At 32.4% G+C, this 22,500-nt stretch overlaps 1 protein-coding gene across 1 annotated transcript in view; it reads right to left on the minus strand.

The window, feature by feature from the left end:
* Nucleotides 1–7,600: 7,600 nt before the first annotated feature.
* Nucleotides 7,601–22,500, minus strand: part of LOC136826899 (carbonic anhydrase-related protein 10-like) — a 134,649-nt gene continuing 119,749 nt past the window's right edge. The window contains exons 9-11 of the mRNA XM_067084430.1: nucleotides 13,731–13,767; nucleotides 12,493–12,655; nucleotides 7,601–8,834 (exon numbers count right to left, since the gene is read on the minus strand). Of these exons, the coding sequence (XP_066940531.1) occupies nucleotides 12,633–12,655; nucleotides 13,731–13,767 (60 nt within the window). The 3' untranslated portion in view covers nucleotides 7,601–8,834; nucleotides 12,493–12,632. The remainder of the gene's footprint in view (nucleotides 8,835–12,492; nucleotides 12,656–13,730; nucleotides 13,768–22,500) is intronic.

A 22,500-nucleotide genomic window follows, 5' to 3' on the forward strand; every position in this document is an offset into this window, starting at 1 on the left:
TCATATACAATCAGTAAGCTACAAACGTCCTTTAATATCCAATTCGCTCTACCTCGGAAATAATATATTTTCATATATGTTATCGTCTCTAATACAAACACCTGAGTTCGACGGCGATTTTTATATGGATTATATCCACTTATACGTCGTCCGCTGGGCCGCCAGGTTAAGCGTCCACTCAGTCCTGAGTTCTTGTGGGTTCAAGCCCACGGACGACGAACTTATTATCAATTAAAAATCGTCTCCCGGTAACATATATGAAAATCGCCCGTTTCGAGATAGAGCGTTTGTATTAAAGGACGATTGTAGCTTACTGATTGTATTTGAATCAACGGTGAAGTGATAAAAGTTTATGGCTGCGTGCGACAAACGCACTACACGGTTAGCATTTTATCAGAGGTCACCGTGATTCATATACAAACAGTTCGACGGGCGATTTGTATATGGGAGACAGTATCCACTTATACCTCACTCCTGGCCGTGTGGGTTAAGCGTCCACTGTAGTCCTGAGTTCTTGTCCTTTGCTGGTTCGAGCCCACGGGACGACGAACTTATTATCAACTAAAAATTTCCATTGGTAACATATATGAAAATATATTATTTCCGAGGTAGAGCGAATTGGATATTAAAGGACGATTGTAGCTTACTGATTATAATCATATATATAATAAAAGTCATATATATATATATATATATATATAATTATATATAATATATATAATATATATGTATATATATATACACCTATTCGATATATATATATATATATATATATATATCCCTAATATTATATATATATATATGATTCTTGTATATATATATATTCGAGCCCGCATATATATATATATCATATAATATATCCCCTATATATATATATATATATATATATATTATATATATATATATATTGTATATATATATATTGTATATATATGATTATATATATATATATATTGTATATATATATATATATATATATATATATATATATATATATATATATATATATATATATATGAATTTATACATTTATGTATTTGTATATGTACATGTATGTATGTGTATATGTATATGTATTTTTACCTGTATATGTATATATGAGCGCCAGAAGGGTATAACCTTCTAGTTCTTCAGCAAATCTTCCGGGAGGAGGTTCCTTCCCCCAGCGCTTTTGTCTCCAACATGACTCCACATGAGATTGTTAGACTCGTATTTTCTTTAGTTTCAACTATATCCTCTCCTCTTACATTTTTTTTTTTATTTTCATCTTCCTTTTGTCCAGCTGGAGATTTTCATTCTTCCTGAAAAATTTTCGAATTTTTTTCACTTCCTTTTTCTCCCTTAGTAGTTACTTTCCTAGATTTAGGTGGAAGTTCTTCTCCTCTTTTGGGTTTAAGTAAGTGCCGTATTCCCCAGATCTTTCTTTGTTTCATCTGTTCCATTGGCTTTACTCTTTAGTAGAAAGGAATAAATAGAAATAATTGTCAAACTGTATCAACGGTTTGTTCCTATCAAAAAAGCATAAGACGGAAAGTCAGTTTTGAAAGGATATGAATTTTCTCTTTCACTCTTAATCGACCGGCAACCTACCACAGGATCCCAGTGGAACGGGAAAAAACCAAAGTGGAAAACTACGGGAGGCTCTTTTGTAACCAGACATTCTTTCCCATTTAGGTTCCGGCACAAAAAATGGCCTCTATTTTTACATATTGCCTATATTGGCCTCCATCCCTGACTGAAATATGATCCGGTGGACGCCAGACTCAATATCTAATCCGTAGCTCACCGACAGTTCCTCCCCATTCGGATGTCAAAATTATTTCCCCCTTTTCCACGAAAAATGTCGTTCTGTGTTTTCCCACAAACTTATGTGTTGTACTACCGTGGAATGAAATTCCATAGCTCCCTCCACGTTGTGGATTTTTATCAGTGGGCTGAGCTCGATTTAAATCTTTGCATCTTTATTTTTTATTTCCGCCGAATTTCGTAGCAAGGGACGTTTAGTAAAGATAACGATTTTATCTTTTGTTTTTACTATCATTGTTGTGTTGGTCCTCTCGCGTGGTGGTGTTTTTTCTGCAAAGATATGATTGTTTTAATGTGGGTATCGAGGATAGTTTTGGAATGTTTCGCTGAGATATGTTTTTTATTTCTTCTGTGATTATTCTATAATATACCTTGAATGTCTTAACATAAATTCCGTAAACTTTCAGAAATTATTGGTGTATAATATACAGTTAATAGCATTTCCATCTGTTCGAGTTCAGAATATTTTCTAAATTCTGTTTGTCAGGTAATCGCCACAAATGTAGTCGATTATTTTTCTCACCATCGCAGTGTCAGTTAACCACCTCAGAGGTACAGTCGATTGTTTTTAGTACCTTTTCAGTGCAACGGGGGCAATCTTCCATACTCTGCTGGTGCAGACATTACCACCTGTGTTGTAATGGAAATCTCTTGTTTTGGTTTAACCTTTATGACTGAAGGTCGGTTGATTCCTTCTCCAAAATTCAACTGCAACATCGTCCTCTGATTGGACGGCACAATCTGAGATAACCTCAAGGGGAATTTTCCGCTGAGTTGAACCCCTTCAGAGTCTGACCATCTAGTAGACAACAGCCTTTTATTAGAACACTATGACGTTTGCAGTGATCAGTATGAAGGTTTTATCGATTATCTTATAAAAATGAGTGAGAGTTCTAAGTTAGGAAACATGTGAGATTATATTCTGTCCTTTTTGTCAATTTGTTTAGGTCCCCCATCAGAAGGCTTTCCTAGTTCGAGTCCGGGTAAACCGGAAAAGTAAGAAGTGAGAAGTAAGAAGTAAGAAGGGACGAGATGATCCCCGAAGGCGATAAGTGGCACCAAGATCCAATAAAACAGGTCAGCCATACGGAATATCAGTTTTTTCCCGTGACGTCAGGCGTTCCAAAAACTCCTATGTTACGTGAAGAGATTTACCTTTATCTTTCCTCTTTACAACAATATTTAGTTTTGGTTAAGTCATTTTTAACTTTCGTTTTTCAATACGCTGTTTATTTCTTATGTGTGTTGTAGGTTTTAATGACGTGTATGGAGATATAATTGGGAAAAGCCAGGAATTTATATAAAAGCCTGGACGTAGGTAACAGATGACTAGATGAAAGGACAGTTGTTGACTTTGTTGTTCTGGTGTAATAAAAGAGTTGAACCACAGGAGTTTGGGTCCTTCATATGATAAAATGTTTGCAAGAAACTTACAGAAGGAATGCGTGAAGACACCAGTGAGAACCTGAGCTAACAGAACCTTTTGCAACTCAGATGCAAGGTTTCATCCTCAGTTTAAAGATTTGTCTAATACAAACTGTGTTATACAATGCAGGGAGCGTTAGGCTTGTAATCAGTTTTCATGGTAAGATTATATACATGCATAAATACAGTTCATTTGTCTCGACTTCGACATGTTAACTGTTTCATAATGCATAAGTACGACTTGGAATGTTAAACTTGTCCTTTGTAAATTAAGAAAAACGACACAGTATCTTCCATTATTAACCGCTTATTTTTAAAGCTTTCAAAATTCAGCAGCCGGGATTGCAAATCACTTATGTAATCCTATGGTTTGAAGGGAAGAGAACGTCACTGCATTTTGAGGATTGATTGAATCCACATTGCTACAAGCAATTAATCACTTATATATAAGTAATTACTTTTATGAAATCAGTAATACGCTATCTCTGTGCCTATGGTCTCTAACTTGGTGCTTGAACAACCATAATATGAACAATGAATCATCATTGCCATACCAAATTCAATTCTTTTTTTGTCACACGTGCTCCCCCGTAAATAAGGAAGTGAGGTACTAACTTCTCAGCTGCTTATTTACAACTTTTGAATAAAGCCTAATTAGGGCATGGTTCAATAATGGGGGATCTAAATCGCCGATCCAGGCATCGTTAGCCCTCTCTCTATCCGGCCTTTCTTAGCATTTCCTGTGTTAGCACAAAAAGAACCTTATCCAAGGAATGTGACAGTACCGAACCATGGTAGTTAATAACCGTAGATTTTACCATGTATTCGGACTCTTCTGTTTTCTGAAGATCCCTTTTGCTTTTAAGTGAGTACCAAAACATGCCAGTAGAAGAAAAGAAAGTCAGTGAACTGTCAAATAAGAGGATTACATTTCCACGTTTTTCTTGGTTTTTATACTTTGCCAGAGGAATACCGGTACTTGAAACAGCAGGAATATTATGAACGAACCGAGTATAAACATAATTTATGAAATCTAAAATAAAAGCAAGAGTGTAATAGGATTCGAGAGATGAACTCGATCATATGCCATATTCATGGTAAGTTTCATTCAGTTTTTCACTAAATTACTGAAAGGGCCGATAAACATAAACTGTCAAATCACAATTAATGCCTTGCATTGATAATGATAACAGATTGATATCATTTCTATTTTATGAAATCTCTGTTGATCATGACTTTTTTGACTGTACCATGTACAGAGAATAAATATAACGCTTTACAATCTGATTTGTGGTATTTGACTTAGACGTGCAACGATGTAACCAGCTATAAATAAATTCAATTTGCGTATTGTAGAATCATTATGCGCAATACCTGTCGTATGCTAAGGCATTTTATCATATAAGCATGCAGAGACCAGCCGATCCTATTATGATATTCATTAACTGATTCATGCTAATGATTAGCAGTAAAAATAAACTAGGATTAATGTGAGGTATAAAATAAAGTATTTTATGACGGACCCGCAATGTTATTTGACTACGAATTGAAAGTAAATGTATTTTCCTAGGACGTGCTGGGGGTTGAATTTGCTTATTGCTGAATTGCTATCATATCGTTACAAGTTTTGTCATTCATTTTGAGAATTTTAGGTCCCTTATTACGCGTATAAACTTTCCTGCGTGATGTTTACGAATTATGTTTTGGTTGTATGCTAGTCGTATTTCGCATATTCGTTAAAATAATTTAGAAACAGATCGTTTTAAACCTGTAACAATAAAAAGCTAACGAAATGACTTTATCTTTCGTTTTTCAAATTTTTAAGGAACTTCGGCAGCAGAAGTGCTGTAAGCGATGGATATGTTATATCTAGCTTATTAGTCATTTTTAAAGAAAATTATCCTATTTGTCAATAAATATTCTCGTTAAATTGGGCATCTTACAGATAAGACCGATTTCACCTTTCGGTATAAAGCTTAAACGGAAAATAAAAGCTGTAAAAAAATATGGATGGTTTCATAATCATTATCGGGGATTTTTTTTTTTTTTGTAACATATCGCTCATTTGCCAGAGGAGTGACATAACTCAAAAATTGCTATTTTTCAGGAGAAGCAATTTAAATTTAAAACACTCTATACTCTCTATAGTGAAATAGTAATATGTCATGCCCTTTAGCAGTTAGTATTACAAATACAAATAAGACTTTTTTTACCACAATATGGAATAAAGAACGGGCTACCTGCTGGTATCAGTGACTCAAAAAACACACTTTTTGAGTTTTGTCACTCTTTTGGCAAATGAGCGATATGTTTACATGTCTTGATTCTTGTTGGGTTTTCATGTCTCTTACATTGCTGGAACGCCTAATCAGGACTATATTTATAAGACTATCATACAGTCGTATATGTAAGGAGAGCTCTCTCTCTCTCTCTCTCTCTCTCTCTCTCTCTCTCTCTCTCTCTCTCTCTCTCTATATCTATATCTATATAAAATACTATGTGTATATATATATATATATATATATATATATATATATATATATATATATATATATATATATATATATATATATATAAATGTAAATGTATGTGTGCACGTGTGTGTGTGCATGAAGATATGGAACGTGATGAATGTATAAATTTCCTTCATGGCATTTGCCTTATACACACACATATATATATACATACATATATATATATATATATATATATATATATATATATATATATATATATATATATATATATATATATATATATATATATACATATATAGTATATACTTACATACATATCAATACTTTGTTCCATTAAGAATCTTGTGGCGCCAAGGCATTACTTCGGTTTTAGGATAATTAAACGTCGCTGCAAAAACATATATCGGTATCATGTCCCACTGATGTCTTCCTGATTCTCTCTTGATGCAAACAACAAAGGGTTTTCTTACGCGTATTTATTCCGTTTCCCCATGCAAATGATCCTCCTCCTCTCCGGGTGACCGAGTATTGAGGCAATGCCCAATGGAAATCCCGGCAGGAGCGTGGGTGAATGGAAATTAATCAGTGATATAAAAGAGCGAGACCAGTTTTCATTTATAAAAGCGCACGTTGCTTCGGAGAAATTAATGTAGTGATCATAAAAGAAAAGCATCTTTACATTTTAGCTTTCGAAATTTTGTTATTAATTATAAGGAGGAAAGCGCTTATATTTTTCTGCATTTCTTTCTTTTCTGTTAGGCATCGACAGAATATTTACACACACACACACACACACACACACACACACACACATACACACATATATATATATATATATATATATATATATATATATATATTATATACATACACATACATACATACAATATATATACATATATATATATATATATATATATATATATATATATATATATATATATATATATATATATATATATATATATATATATATATATATATAATAATATATATAATATATATATAATGAAATATTTCAACTCGGAAAGAACTAGCTTACATGGAAAATATCACGGTTTATTTTTATTTACAGTATTCCAACATTTCTTTGCGTTATGTCTGTTGATTATATATATCATTTTTATTCCTGTCGCAATTGACATCAGATGATTAATCCTCCAGGGCGCTCAGATATTTTGTATTTGCGATATCATATTTTGGAAAATATCCAGTTTCATTGCGATTGCGCATTGTACCAAAGTGTATGCGCATAATACATAGCATTTGATGTAAATTATTAATTGGGAATGTGTGTACGGGGTGTGCGGCGGGGAAGGGTATATATAACATTACATTGCCTTTAAAAATATTTCTTTTTTAGATGAACTTCCACATAATCTCTTCCTGATTTCTTTCCAAAAATCCAGTACATAGGAACTTTCTCAAAGTCTCTTCTGAGATTTATTCCCAAAATTCAATTTATTTGAACTTTTCCAAAAATCTCTTCCTAATTTCGTTTCAAAAATTCAATTGATATTTTTTGATTCCTAGAATCACACGCAGTTTGTAAGGTGTTTTCACTTCCACAAATCTCCCGTCATCTCCAGCCTCCCGTCCAAGTTGGTTAGCGTCTTCTAACCCTTTTGGTATCCTAAGGAGCTCAGCTGCAGTAGCTGGTGGGTGATACCAGGGTATATTTCATGAACTGTTATGATGTATCCCCTTCATCCTGTGTATGTTATACTGTTGCTCTCCTCTGGTGGTGCTGACAATGAGTTAATTAGCTAATATGGTTGGGGGAAAAATATATTTTTTGTCGTATTTCAGAATTTCGAGATTTCCTGCAGGCTTTTCGAAGAAGCATGATGCCATGAGTTAAGTGTTTATTTTGAAGGAAAAGAAAATGCAACTCAAGACAAAGTTTATTTATTCTTTTTTTCTTTCACAGTAACTCCAGAAATTAGGAAGATACGGCACGGGAGACTTAGCAGAATGGCAAGCCTTCCATTTCAGAAATTCTGCCATAGCTTGTACAAAGAGATAGGGAAAGAGCAAGAAAGGGAAAGAGCAAGAAAGACGAGAGAGAGAGAGAGAGAGAGAGAGAGAGAGAGAGAGAGAGAGAGAGAGAGAGAGAGAGAGAGAGAGAGAGAGAGCATAGTAAAAGTAGTAATGACACGAGCAGGGGAAAACATCTTAACTCTTTGGTGACCATGACCGAATATTCCTGATTTAGGGGAATCCCATAACATTTAATGGCCTTATTATAGGTATATATATAAAACTTGCTCTATTTAGGTACTATAATAAGAACAATCTGCTGATATACTAACCTTTTTGGCAATTGCAGACTGTCTCACCGGTCTACTGGCAGTAGGAAACATCAACAGGCGTGTTTTGAATGATGAGAATGCCAGTAGCCTAAATGATTATCTGCTTTAATAAGCACCATTAAAAGCTTTAGATTTTGCACCATGATAGGCGGTTTAAATTAGGGATCCAAGTTGTGGAAATATTCAGATCTGTGACAACATCATTACTGGTTAAAATTGGCATCGAGTTTCATGAACCAACGGTCTTCACCCAAGATTTGTGACAGAAGTTAATTGTTGGAAGCAAATTATATACCTGAGTTGGTATTGAACATGATATGATATAATTTTTTTTTTCAACCACAAGACATTTAATCATCAAAGGGTTAAGTGTTTTTTTTTTTTTATCGTAACTCAGTAATGATATCCAGAATCAGTGAGGACATGGAAGAGAGAGAATGATGCGTACATGTTTATGAAACCAAAGTCACAGAAGTTCATCTATTGACTTACAATGTAACATTCATCATATTTGGCAGTACGAGACTTCATTATAAGTGGCGACAGATCAAACACTTCATCGACGAAAAGGCCTGATTCTCTAGTGATTCTAGTGTCCATTATGAGGAGTCATCAAACAAGGAGGTCTCAGGACTAAGGGGCTAAAATAAAGGGGAACACTCGCAAAACGCCCTAAACTTGACCACTTTTCGGCAATGGCTAACAAACATATGCTGGGGACGAGACGATACGGAGACAAAGTTGGCGAGCAGCGGCTGCGTCATACGAGTATTTACCAAGTGGGCATGATGACACCCTTACGGAGACTCAGCATCTGCGGGGAGATATGACTTGAGTTAAGCTTAGAGTCTTACTGGCGATTCTGTTTCTGTGCTGAAAATGGTCAAAGTTCGTACCTTAAAAAAAAAAAGCAACAAATTAGTGATAGAGATTATATTCGAAATAGCTTTTAGATTACAGTTCTGTGAAGAAATTTATTTTGTGTCGTTGGAGAACAGCATCAGTTAAACGTAAGTTATTAATTAAATGGCCTTGAATGAAAGTTTGAGGATAGATGAAAAATGTTAATCATCTTAAAACTTAGCTTGATAAATTTCTTATTAATTATATCCAGCTCCCATGCAACTCTGTAACAGTAAAAATCAGAATATACTGTAATTGGTAGTATTCCTTATGATAAAAAATTTTTGAATCTTAGTTTGCGTTTTGTCAAACGCTGATGTAAAATTTTCCTTCGAGATAACCTTCCGCGTGAAACAGAAATGATGAATCCAGCACCTTGCAGGGCATCAAGTGCATGACTAAATAATTAATGCATGTTAATCGAGTATTTCAGGATGGCTAAACGTAAAGGTCTTACTCTCCCTTACATTTTGCTAATCTTCTGAGGATCATAATTATGTGATTGTAATTCTTTTTTCATAAGATTCCTTTGTCCTGCCATTAGGGTACGAGAGTAAAATTTTGTGTGGTGAGATAGCTTTTGCATTATGGTGATGAAGGTAAGATAGGTGCTCGCACTATTTTAATATCATTTACTGCTACGCTGAAGACGTTAACCTCGGGACACGTAAGTTAATTACGCGCTACTCCCATTTTTTTTAATAATATTTTAGTAAATCCTTGCCTATTCGTCGTTTTTACTGTAATTTGTTCACTTATGAAAAATAAAACTGACTCTTACTGGTGAGTTGAAGGGCCATTGTATTCACAGTTGTACGAGAAAATGAACGTAATTCGTGCATTTTTGGTCTTTAATGGACTTTGTACTGGATTTGCATTTTTTTTATTTAGCTTTGTAAGTATTTTCTTTTATTTCCCCACGGTTATCAAAAATATTCTTGATAAATTCCGAGGAAAGATCAGAAACCGAAGACGGAATTCTCAATCGACGTGTTCCACAATAGATGAAAATACCGTCAGAGATTTTCTCCTGCACCTTTGGAAAACTCAGAGAAGTTCCTGATGCATTTAGTGAAAAATTGTGACCCCAAGAAGTTCAGAAAGTCAAGGGACATTTTTACCAAGACTGGTGTTGCAGTGGACTTCGTTCAAGGAGAAAATTTACTTGCCATTATGTATGCCTTTAAGCAAATAGATGAGCAGATTTTATTTTTGTTTTATCTCTGCTCGTTCATCTTGTTGCAGTCCTTGCCTTGTTCATGGAGGGTCTTATTATGAATTTATGATCATTATTTATGAAGATGCCTGATTGCCAAACAGGGAAACTTGGAGACTAGCCAGGTGTTGCACGGTGTCTCAACTCTGGCCTGAAATATGAAACATTCCGATCTTCTGTGAATGCCGTTATCTCTTCCAAGGTCTTCATAATTGTGCATGACGGCTTAGGACCATTGTGGTAACTTTAAAGCTAATCCGAAGTTAATTTTTTGCTATACACTGTCATTAGTTATTGCTAATGCAGTGCAATATGCAGATTCCCAGGTGTGCGAATATTTAAGATATTTTACATATGTTTTGATGGGTTTCATTTTTTTCATCTTTTTAAGGGTTATAATTATATTCGCAATGACGAGTAATTTTCCAGTCTCTGACCAAGGACTTGAATAGCCTCTGTCGTCATCAGTAGAGAAATACGTGAAATTACCATGGCAAGCGAGGAATTGCCGCCGGTTACTTTATAGCATAAAGGACTAAAGGTAAGTCTAGATATTAGATCTGGAAAATGTTATGGCAATTATTATTTTGTCAGAAAAGCAACGTATTCTCATTTAAGTAAATAGGATTGATCTTACAAAGAAATGGATCAACTTTTAGTGCGTTTATCGTGAAGTGTAATGATTTGCACATGTAAAAACTAACTTTTCAACATAGATCCTTCCAGAGTTATAATTTGTGAAGAGTTAAACAATAATAATAATAATAATAATAATAATAATAATAATAATAATAATAATAATAATAATAATAATAATAATATCTTATTAATATTCAGAATCTCATACATATGTTTTCTGATTAGATTTGCTTTTCGAGAAAACAGTAGGTTACGCTCCCTGTTGATTTTCACCCCCATAACTAAATTACTTCTTAATTAGCGCTTTTCACGTTTAATGAGTATTTTGTTAAAACAAAGGAAGAATCGTGAACTTTACCAGATGTTAACTGGATTTTAACTCCATTTAGCATAATGATACCTATTTTGAATTTTAATTGTGAAACCTTTTGTTTGCTGGGCAAGTTCAAAAATTAAGATTAGAAAATAAGATATTTTAGGTATAGATGTTCCTGAAATGCGTAATGGCTCATAAGGTTTGTAAAGAATTATAAACAGACAACTCTCCCCCTCCCCCTCCAAAAAAAAAAGCTGCAATGTCAATGAAGATTGAAAAAATAGAAAAGAATTGCTACCAGAGTAATTTCCTTCTCTTCCCCAAATTGTTCGTTAACCATTACAGTGTTTTGCAGATTGGATACAATTTTCTTTTCCGCTCTTGTCTAAATTGGATCCCTCTTAAACACCTCATTTGTTGAGGATTTCAGCAAATTGAAAATGCACGCTTTTGGTGTAAGCTTCGTCGAGGTGTAGATGTTTGATACTTTTATGTTATTGCCCCCAGCGCAGTGACAACGTCATTCTGTTTTTAAATAAAACAGCAAGAACTGATATGGTAAATAATTTTTGACCCTCAAGAAGTTGTAATAAAACTGCATTTTTCAAAATTTAAGGAATGGTAATTTGCGGTGAGTCATTTAAGAAGAGTGTCATGGGTAAAAAAATCAATCTTGACCACTTAAGTCACTGGCAGTATTTCGAGAACGCTCTTAACTTACATGCATACTTGCTCTGATGTCATGTTTATATAATCATTATATGTGTTTTCATATATATGAATATGCTTACTTGCACACACACACACACACAAACACACGCCGAGAAAAGCTACAGAATTCACGGCACTGCCACGTTTTTTCTTTAACTGCTGTCTCATAAATTTAATCTTATACATATAGAAACTTTCTCAACATTTATTTTCTCTCATTTGCTCAGACGTTAGTCAAATATACTCTAATTCTCTGCACACACTGCACCACTTACCAGTATCTGGAACGCCGCACTTTTTCACTTTCTGGACATTAATACACTTCACCGCCAACGCTTTTTTGGCCCCATCTAGTCAGAGCTCTTTTTTTATCTTTCACCTCCCTGTCGTCCACCATTTTCCCAACGTGACCAGACACTCTCAAGATACACTGGTCCATTTTATCATGGGCTACATTTTATCACTTCGTCGAATCGCTGCATAATCCACTCTCTCAAACCCTTTCACTTTACGCACATTAGCAAACATATACAATATAAAAGGTTATAACAGCCCAGACACACCAGGATAGAAAAAGGGACCCAAAGCATGCCAGTGTTGGGAATGAAGCAGTTATTAATCTATTCACTCTAAGGTTTAGGGATTTCCATGGGTAACTTTGGTAAGAGGTGGCCTTACAGGTGTTACCTGTATCTGACACTGGTTCTGTTTGGTTGTGGCAGGCTGGGGAAGTTATGTAAAGGCTGACTCGAATTGTAATAGTGGGTAGGAGCATGGACGGAGGTCGGGGATGATAGATGGCGGATAAATAGATGGCTGCATCCCTGTCACGTTCCCTCGATGTCCATCGCTGAAAGAATAGAAGAAGAAAACAAAGTTAACTCTCTGTTGATTATAAAATAAGGTGACATCTCCACATGAAAGAAAACAGTAAACAGAAACAAAAAAGTACATCTAATAGAGTGGAATCAGTATTTATAATTATTGCTAGACAAGTATTGCCTAAAGATAAAAGAAATGAAATGCGTGAATGTCGGTTTTAATTAGCATAGCTTTTTTTATTTTATGAATTTACTAAGATTTTCCATTCCTCCCCAGTATATATAAATGTGTGTGTATATATATATACATATATTTTATATATATATATATATATATATATATATATATATATATACATATATACTTATATATATATATATATATATATATATATATATATATATATATATATATATATATATATATATATATATATATATATATATATATATATGTAGTGTGTTTGTGTATAAATACCGTATATACTTAAATGCATACATATTTGTATGAATATGTGTAACTGGTTCTTTCATTTTTGTAATTGTGTTGAGTTTATGAAGTATTCTATTTCTGTATACTAAATAAGAATAGTTTATTGCATGCTTTTTAAAAATTTTCCTATTGGTAAATTAAAGAATAAATATATCCAGTTTTTATATTCGGTGCGCAGCTTCTGTTTTTGTAAATAGCCTCAGTGATGAAAAATGAACAAAGCTTTTCAATTACAGATATCTGTTGTTTAAAATCGTATGTTGGTTTGGAAGGTTCATACAACCTGTATATCCAGGAGCTGTCATACAAATATATTCTAAAAGAGAAGAATATATTTCATAAAATAAAACAAAGGTAAAACCTGATATTCGTTGGGTTACCTTTTGAAACTATGACTGTACGGGTGAAATGAGTGTGTTATTATATGGATGAGTCAGAAAAGAGACTCTTGACCATATCTCATGTTTTTCAACAGAATTGTTATTTCGAGTAAGCGTTGCTTGGAGATGTAATTATATTGGATTTGAGAAATGTTCTTTTTAATTGAGTGGAATCGGGAAAAACAATCTTTTATCAGTTGATCGGTACATCATACATACATGCATACTTACCTTGATAAAGATTTGTTCTGTTCAGACCGGAGCAGCTCTGCGGAAAGAGAATCCCATTTTTAATGTCAAATATACCAGGTGAATTGAGACATGCACAAACACATGGAGACGCACACGCACGCTCATACACACACACACATATATATGTATATATATATATATATATATATATATATATATATATATATATATATATATATATACATACATATATATATATATATATATATATATATATATATATATATATATATATATTATGTATATATGTGTATATATACATATATAAATCTATGTATAGTTGTGTATGTGTGTACATATATATATACAAGCCTATATATAATGTAGATATATACATATATATAAATATATGTATGTATATATTATAAGGTAATATTTCAAACCCCGTATGTCTTCATATATATATATTATATATATATACTGTATATATATATATTTATATATATATATATATATATATATATATATATATATATATATATATATATATATATATATATATATATATGTATATAGTATGTATATATATATATACATTATATATATATATTTATATTTTTATATATATATATATATATATATATATATATATATATATATATATATATATATATATATATAAGTTCAATACATTATAGTATAAATATATATATATATATATATACCCACATATATATCCCGTATATATATTATCATATATAGGATATGTAAATATTCAAACATTCAAATTTCCAAACTACCTTAAAACCACAGGTAGAACCATATCAAGACCCACATTACTAATTTAGTTATATTTGTAAATGTAGTTCAAAGTGTACAATTATCAAAACAATCATTTAATAGTTTTGATTGCTAAATTTATTCACTTTGTTAAAACCAGTTATAGATCTCATTTTTAAATCCCACAGGGAAGTAAATAGATATGTTTTTTCCATATTTTTTCCGTACCTGTTCCAAACATTTTAAAATTAATTAGACTTTGTGTAATAGATACATGTTTTGTTTTTAATAACAGCTATTATAAGCAAAATTTGGAATGCAAATGGGCAACTGTTTGTTCCCAGTGCTGTCAAACATAGACATGGAATTCTATGAAACTCGAATTGCCAGTAGCATATTGCCAGATGATGTTTAATAGGTTAGATATGTAGATGACACTTTTACAGTTTAGAGTATAAACCACGATATTGATAAATTTCTAACTGATCTTAACTGTTTGTACCATCAATAAAATTCAATGAAACTCATGGAGAAAGAATGTTTACAAATATCTCCATAATTTCTTTGGGAGAAACACTAATGTAAATAATTGATCTTAACAGTGGTCTAAAATTCACAAAAAGAAGCAGATAACTCCACAGAAAATGACCTGAACTTCAAAATAACAAAAAGCTACAAATAACTTAATGATCAAACTGAAAATCGACTCATACACGAAATGTTAAGTACATGGCTTTGAGATCTCATTTTCTAAGAGCACTTAGACTAGTTAGTTTATATTTGGACGAAGAGTTTAGTAACTTCACCAGAATTGGCATAAAATACTTTTCAATCAGGGAAGTAGAAGAATGTTTATTCCTAGCTAAACAAACAGATTATAACACGCCCCAAAAAGTGAATATGATATGAGAAATACTTTGGTTCTCCCTTTCCACCATTCATGCAAGGATATTGATTACCCTTCAAGAATATTAAACCTTAAAGTAGTCTTTTCTTACCCCAACACAATAGGAAAGACAGTCCTTTGCAACAGCCCCAAACAAGAAGGTGCGGTTTACAAAATACCTTGTGAATGTGACAAATTCTACCTGGGACAAACCGGAAAATATATTAAGAGAATTTCCGAACATCAATATTGCGTAAGAACAAATTCTCCAAACAGCGCTGTTAATTTACATGTGCAAAACTGTGGCTGTCCTATTCTTTGGAACAAAACAAAAATATTATTCAAAGAAAAAGAAATGATGACAAGAAATTTGTTAGAAACACTTATCTTCGCTTGTTTTAGCAAACAAAAAAACTTTAACATTGGTCAGGGCATGCATAAATTAGACCCTTTATTCGTTCACATTGTTTCACAACAATACAAATTCAGAGAGAGGTTTTAAATGACCTACCACCAAATCGTTGAATAGTTCTCTCTTTTAACTTTTCTGAATTGTTAATTCTTGACCATTTGTTTATTATCTAAACAACCTAATTTTAAATTTGACAGCTGTTCTTTTATTTTTTTCCGGTGAGAAACAATGTTTGTGATTTATGTATGTATTTATTCTGTTTAGTTGTAATAAAGGTCTTGAAGAGGCCTGGTGGAAGGCAAAATTATCGAGCTATTAGAGTGTTTTATTCTCTTTTCTCCTGTGGAATATATTGACATAAGCATTTTGTATTAGTTTCTCCAGATATTTCGAAGTTTTAAGTCCACGGATAGATTGAATTGGAATCTTTATGAATGTCTTTCTAATCTTCCTTTATTATGGTGTTACCAGGATTTCAGAAGTTTTAAATTCAGACGCTTAATTTTGAATGATTCAGGATCATTAATGTTATTTTGACATTTAACCAATGTTTCTGAATACTCTTTTGCTTCCCTAAAATTCAGTAATCAAGATCATGTTCAATTAAAATATACAGTAAATAAGATAAAGCTGAAAACTAAATAAAAATTCCTGACCTAATACAATGATTTCTAAAACACATACCAGCTGAAAATAGAAATATACAAATTTTCCAATTAAAGGAACACGTGGTTCAAGTTTAGGCTGTCTAAAACTAACTAAGCTTTTTGTATTATTATGTCGTGACTTCTGTGAACTTGTCTGGATTATAACAAATTTATTTTAATGACACCAATCTCCACCTGCAAAAAAAGCTTTCAGATGAAATGCAAACTAATAAAAATAATTTTTACTAGTCTAAAAACACACAGATTGTGAAAAACGGAATACTCACACAGATTTTGTTTCTGTAAACAATAAAGTTCTCATGATCATTATAAGTCATTATAATAATTATAATGTTCTTGTAATAATTATATGTCATTATACGTGACTGTACCTCCAACAGAAACATATTTCAGAGTGAGAATCACTAGCAACATTACAAAAATATATTCTAAAGACATATTAAAATATCTTTTCCATTAGAAAGAAACTGTCATTAGCACAAGTTTGAAGAGAATTGGATGTCCATAAATATCGTTTAAACAGAAAATAAATATACGTATTCTTCATGTTACAATGATGCAGCTTTCAAAATATATATGTAATTAATTTTTTCACATTGCCCAGGCATATAAGGTATATATGAACAGCTGCAGACTCTATAAGGATAATCTATGGATTATCGGTAGAAGGGGCCAAGTAAAGCTCGAAGAATTAAGAATAAAAGGTCAGCTTTAGGCCTATCAATAAGGCGTGGTTAAATTAATGGTCACACATCACGCTTTTCACCGTGCAGAGTCCGTGGACATTTCTGAAATATCTTTGCACACGCACACTTTCTTTTATCTGTTCTTTTAATTTTTATATTTATTTTTATTTATTTTTTGGGTCGTGGCGAGCTGCATAGAAAGTTATAACAAATGTTCTAAATTCATATCTACTAAAATAAAGGAATAAAGTAGAAGATGAAGGGGGATCTTAGTCGTATTTTTATTTTGAAAATTACTCAGCGAATATATGTGTATATATATACAGTATATATACACATACATATAAAAAAAAAATATATATATATATATATATATATATATATATATATAACTAAGTTATGTATACAGTAAGGCCTACTGCTATCAAGCTATCTACTCGGAAGACGATCCTATAGCATCAACTTACATGGAAATGATTAGCTAGAAATATCATCTAAACACCTGCTGAATTAGCGTCATTTTACTATGAAATTCAGTACATAAATCCACGCTGAAATTCAAGTTTAAACCCCAATTTTATCATGAAATTAAATGCATTAATCCACGCTGAAATTAAAGTTAAAACGCCTATTTTACATGAAATTCAGTAAATTAATCCACCTGAAATGCAAGTGAAAACCCCAATTTTACTATGAAATTCCTACATTAATCCAACTGAAATGCAAGTAAAAACACCTATTTTACTGTGAAATTCGGTACACGAGATGGCATATAAGTTTAAACCCGCCCATTCCTCTTTGGCAAATGGCGGCAGTCATCCAGCGCAGCCGAGTGACGGCGAGTCTCATTTAACTAGCGATTGATTCCTCATCCCCGAGCAGCAGTTCAGTCACTCTGGCCTAGCAGTGGAGAGACCAGCTGGCTCGGGCATGGCCCATTCTCTCTGGCAGGATTTTTCTCTCTGTGACCGTCTCCATTTCCTCACCCTTCTCCCATGCCTGAACCCACGGCTCCTGAGCATCGGCTGTCGTGCCCTCGCCCACTGGCCGCACCATGGGCACTTGCATGTCCCGGTGCTGGCCCAGTTATCCAATTATCACAGGTACGTTTTAATAATAAAGGACGGGGTCGTCCCGCCGAGGTCTCAAGAAGTTTTCGCCGAATTTTTTAACTATTTGTCAAGGATGGGGAGGGGTTGCTTCATGGGAATTTTTTTGGTTGGAAATATTGAGTTTTTTCGAAATTTCTAAACAAAAGTGATTAATTATTTAGTTATCTTAAAATCTATTTCGAATTTCTAATTCTCCAGTTTGAATAGTTCTAGATTCCTAAGAAGATATTGTGTTTTCGTGTATGTGAAATGGGATGCTTTATGGGGACTTTTCGTTTGAAAATATATTACGATTTATCAAGAATAAGAACAAAATCTAATTTGAATTTCTCCAGTCTGAATTATCTCGATTACAAAGGAAATATTGTTTTCGTGTCTGTGACATGGGTTGCTTCATAGGAGTTTTTCTGTTGAAAATATTGAGTTTCATCGAAAATAAGAACAAAGTAGCTAATTATTTTGTTGCCTTTACAAACGTAGTTTTGAAATTCTCTAGTCTTGAATGGTCTAGAATTCCGAAATGAAGAATTTGTGTTTTCGTGTGTGTAAAATGGGTTTCTCCAGAGCGATTTTTCTTTTGAAAATACTGAGTTTTATCGAAAATAAGAACAAAAGTGGGTAAATATTTAGTTCCTTAAAAATGCAGTTTGAATTTCTCTACTTTGAATGATCTGGATTCCGAGGAAATACTATTTTCCTTCGTAGAGTGCGTATAAATTTATGGTCAAAGATTTATGAAATGTCTTTAAAAGCCAACTTGTGTTCGTGATTACAGCTAAAACAAAATCAATGTGACGCAATTGAGTGGAAAATTGATCTTTGCAGATCAGTGAATTTCTGTTGGGGAAAAAAATTGGGTGGATTCTTGTGCACAAAATTTGAAACGAAATTTTAAAAGTGAAACGTTGTCGAAAATTCTGCAGTGAAGCTGAAAAAATTCTGAAGTGAAACTGTCGAAAATTCTGGAATGAAACTGTCGAAAATTCTGAAATGAAACTGTCGAAAATTCTGGAATTAAGCTTTGTCAAAAATTCTGAAATGCAGCTTTGTCTAAATTTCTAAAGTGAAATTTTGTCGAAAATTCTTAACTGAAGCTTTGTCAAAAATTCTCAAATGAAATTAGAAAATTCCGAAATGAAGCCGTCGAAAATGCTGAACGAAACTGTCAAAAACTCCGATGTGAAACTGTCGAAAATTATAAACTGAAACTTTGTCTAATTATCTGAAATGAAACTTCTGTCAAAAAATTTGAAGTGAAAAATCTTCCTGAAAATTCTCAACTGAAGCTTTGTCAAAAATTCTGAAATGAAATTCGAAAATTTTGAAGTGATATTGTCGAAAAATTTGAAATGAAACTGCGTCGAAAATTCTGAAATGAAACTTTGTCGAAAATTCTGAAGTGAAACTGTCGAAAATTCTGAAATTAAACATTGCTGAAAATTTTGACGCAAAACTCCAGAAAATTCTGAAATGAAACTCGAAAATTCTGAAACGAAACTGTAAAAAATTCTGAAATGAAACTGACGAAAATTATTGGAAACTTTCTTGAAAAGTCTGAAATGAAACTCTGTTAAAAATTCTGAAATGAAACTTCGTCGAAAATTCTTAAATTAAACTTTGTCGAAAATTCTGAAGTGAAACTTTGTCGAATATTCTGAAGTGACTTTGTTAAAAATTTCCTGGGTAAATGAAACTTTGTCAAAATATTGAAGTAAAACTGTCGAAAATTCTGAAAAACAACTGAAAAATTCTTAAGTTAAACTGTCAAAAATTATAAACTGAAACTTTGTTGAAAAATCTGAAATGAAAGTTTGTCGAAAATCCTGAATGCAACTGTCGATAACGAATATGAATGGACTGAGCAAACAGCGCTTTTATTGTTTTAGTGTTTGTTTTTATTGTTCCTATAGTCATTCTCTTTGTTTTGGATACATAGGAAACATATTTGTTTATTGGTATTTATTTGTGATATCTTAAAATTGTGGAATTGTTCAAAACAAGGACAAATTAATATCAAGTCAGTTTTTATAAACTTAATACGCAGTTTACAACTTTATTCTCTTTATAATGATCATCTTTCCTTTTTAGTTGAGATTTCTGTAGGCTTTAGAAAACAAACCATGGCAAATAAGTTTAAAGTTTTGAGATTTCGATCCCCTCTGAATCGTATATGTTACAGTATATATGATATTTGGAGAGGATGTGATGTATGATGCTGGTGGCATTTGTAAATATATTTTATATATGTGGTTTATATATATATAATTTTAATTCCTATATATATTAATCATATATATTGTATATATACTATACATGTAGTCTTTTAAGGACATCTGCGTCACATAAAAGAAGGAATACACGACGCTTGATTATTTCAACACATTCATCCATTCATTCATCTAAAAACCCCGAGAATATCTAACCTACAACAATAAACATAAAAACTGAAAAAATGGAAACACAATATTCAAGATCCGATTAAAAACTAGTACAATTGTATATTACAGCTAAACAGGTGATTAAAACCTACAATCTTACAAATCTCTTTCAACAACAAATGCGTCTAGTTTGTACAATGCATACTCTGTGCATGTACATTCAGTAAATCACCGTGATATTTAATCAAAGCAGAAACCACCAACTTTTCTGCTCTCATATTGTTACAATATAAAACAACTGTTGCCCCTCCCAATGAATCATATGATTAAAATGATTAATGTGTAAAAATAAAGCATTCGAAATTTGTACTCTGTCACACTATATCTGTTTATTTCTAAATTATTACCTCCAGTCCCTCCCCAGATTGTCCTATATAAAAAAATTTGCAATTCATGCAAGGAACCCTTTGTAAATGCACCCTGACAAACATGAGATGATATTCATTATGTAAATATCTTCATAACTATATAAAAGTGAATGTTTGCAAGAACTGTTTTGCTTCTATAAAAGGAACCGCTATGACAGAAAAGAAAGGTTTTTAACTCAAAATCAAACCCCTATCCCTGTGACAGACATACAAACGTGACAAAATAAATTAAATTTTCGTTTTTATGTCACCTTTTCATTCAGTTTTCTGGGTTTATTCTCATTTTCCACATGAACACATTCCTTTTTGCCTGGCGTGCCAAAATGGTAATAACCGATCCTACAATAAATTTATAACATAGATTTTTATCAAATTGTGTAGTGATTTTGACATAATTCATGATGATAATGGAATATAATCGAAATTACCACGATAACATCTACATTGAAAACCCTAAACTGAAAATTTCTTTCCGAATTGGCAAATCCGAGTCTGCATATGGAAAAGTAGTTTCTTTTCACAATTTCAGCTACTGAAACCACGGATAATGACTGAAAATTCTAGATTAAAACTTTCAAGGAATAATAGATTAAATAAACAATCTTTTCCTTTATGCACTTGGTGTTAAATGGTAAAAACGATCTACGTCATCAAATACAATTAAATTGTGAGAAGAACAAGCTACAACATGTCAATTTATAACTTTTGCTGATGTAATCATAAACAGTAGTCAATTCATTCCCATTTTAGGAAATTAAAATTATTGTTTATGGTTATATATTAGAATGATATATATTATTTCATTTCTATCTTTTATCAATCTTTTATTCAAAACAATAAATATTCAAAACAATGCCTAACATTTCTCCAAGAAGGAAAGATTTTGTTTGATTCAAGATTACGTTATTGCATGAATTGACCAGGTTAATAGATGCCATACGTGTAACTTTATGCACAATTCTATGTTAAGGAATGTGATGTCATTGTAAAGATAATGACATAATTTATTGTGTTATGTTAAAAACCTCCCTAAAACCAATTAAAAAAATATGTATCACGAGTTGAAGTTAGCCGTATAGGAACGTATTTTGCCACTTTATTTTTTTTAATATGATGAGGGGTGGAAGGCTAACTTGCAATAATTCACTTAATAATAGGAAAGAAGTAAAGAGGCGTAACAGAGTATAGACTAAATATTTCTTATTAAAAAAAAGACGTCTATGATCACACAATATTAATGAATGAGTTTAAATTAGAACTGAGAGGTTGGTTCAGTTTTCTATGAATAGGACAGTGAAATTTGCTTTCATTATAGTAACACATATCTTGAAAAGACATCATTGGCCTAGGCCTATACCAGACTGTCTGTATCACAGGGAAATATTGTTTTAGATTTTTATTGTATGATTTGGACTTATAACGACCTACAAATAGCGTTGAAAGGTCTAACAGTGAAATG

Source organism: Macrobrachium rosenbergii, chromosome 41 (assembly GCF_040412425.1).
Source record: "Macrobrachium rosenbergii isolate ZJJX-2024 chromosome 41, ASM4041242v1, whole genome shotgun sequence".
NCBI lineage: Eukaryota > Metazoa > Arthropoda > Malacostraca > Decapoda > Palaemonidae > Macrobrachium > Macrobrachium rosenbergii.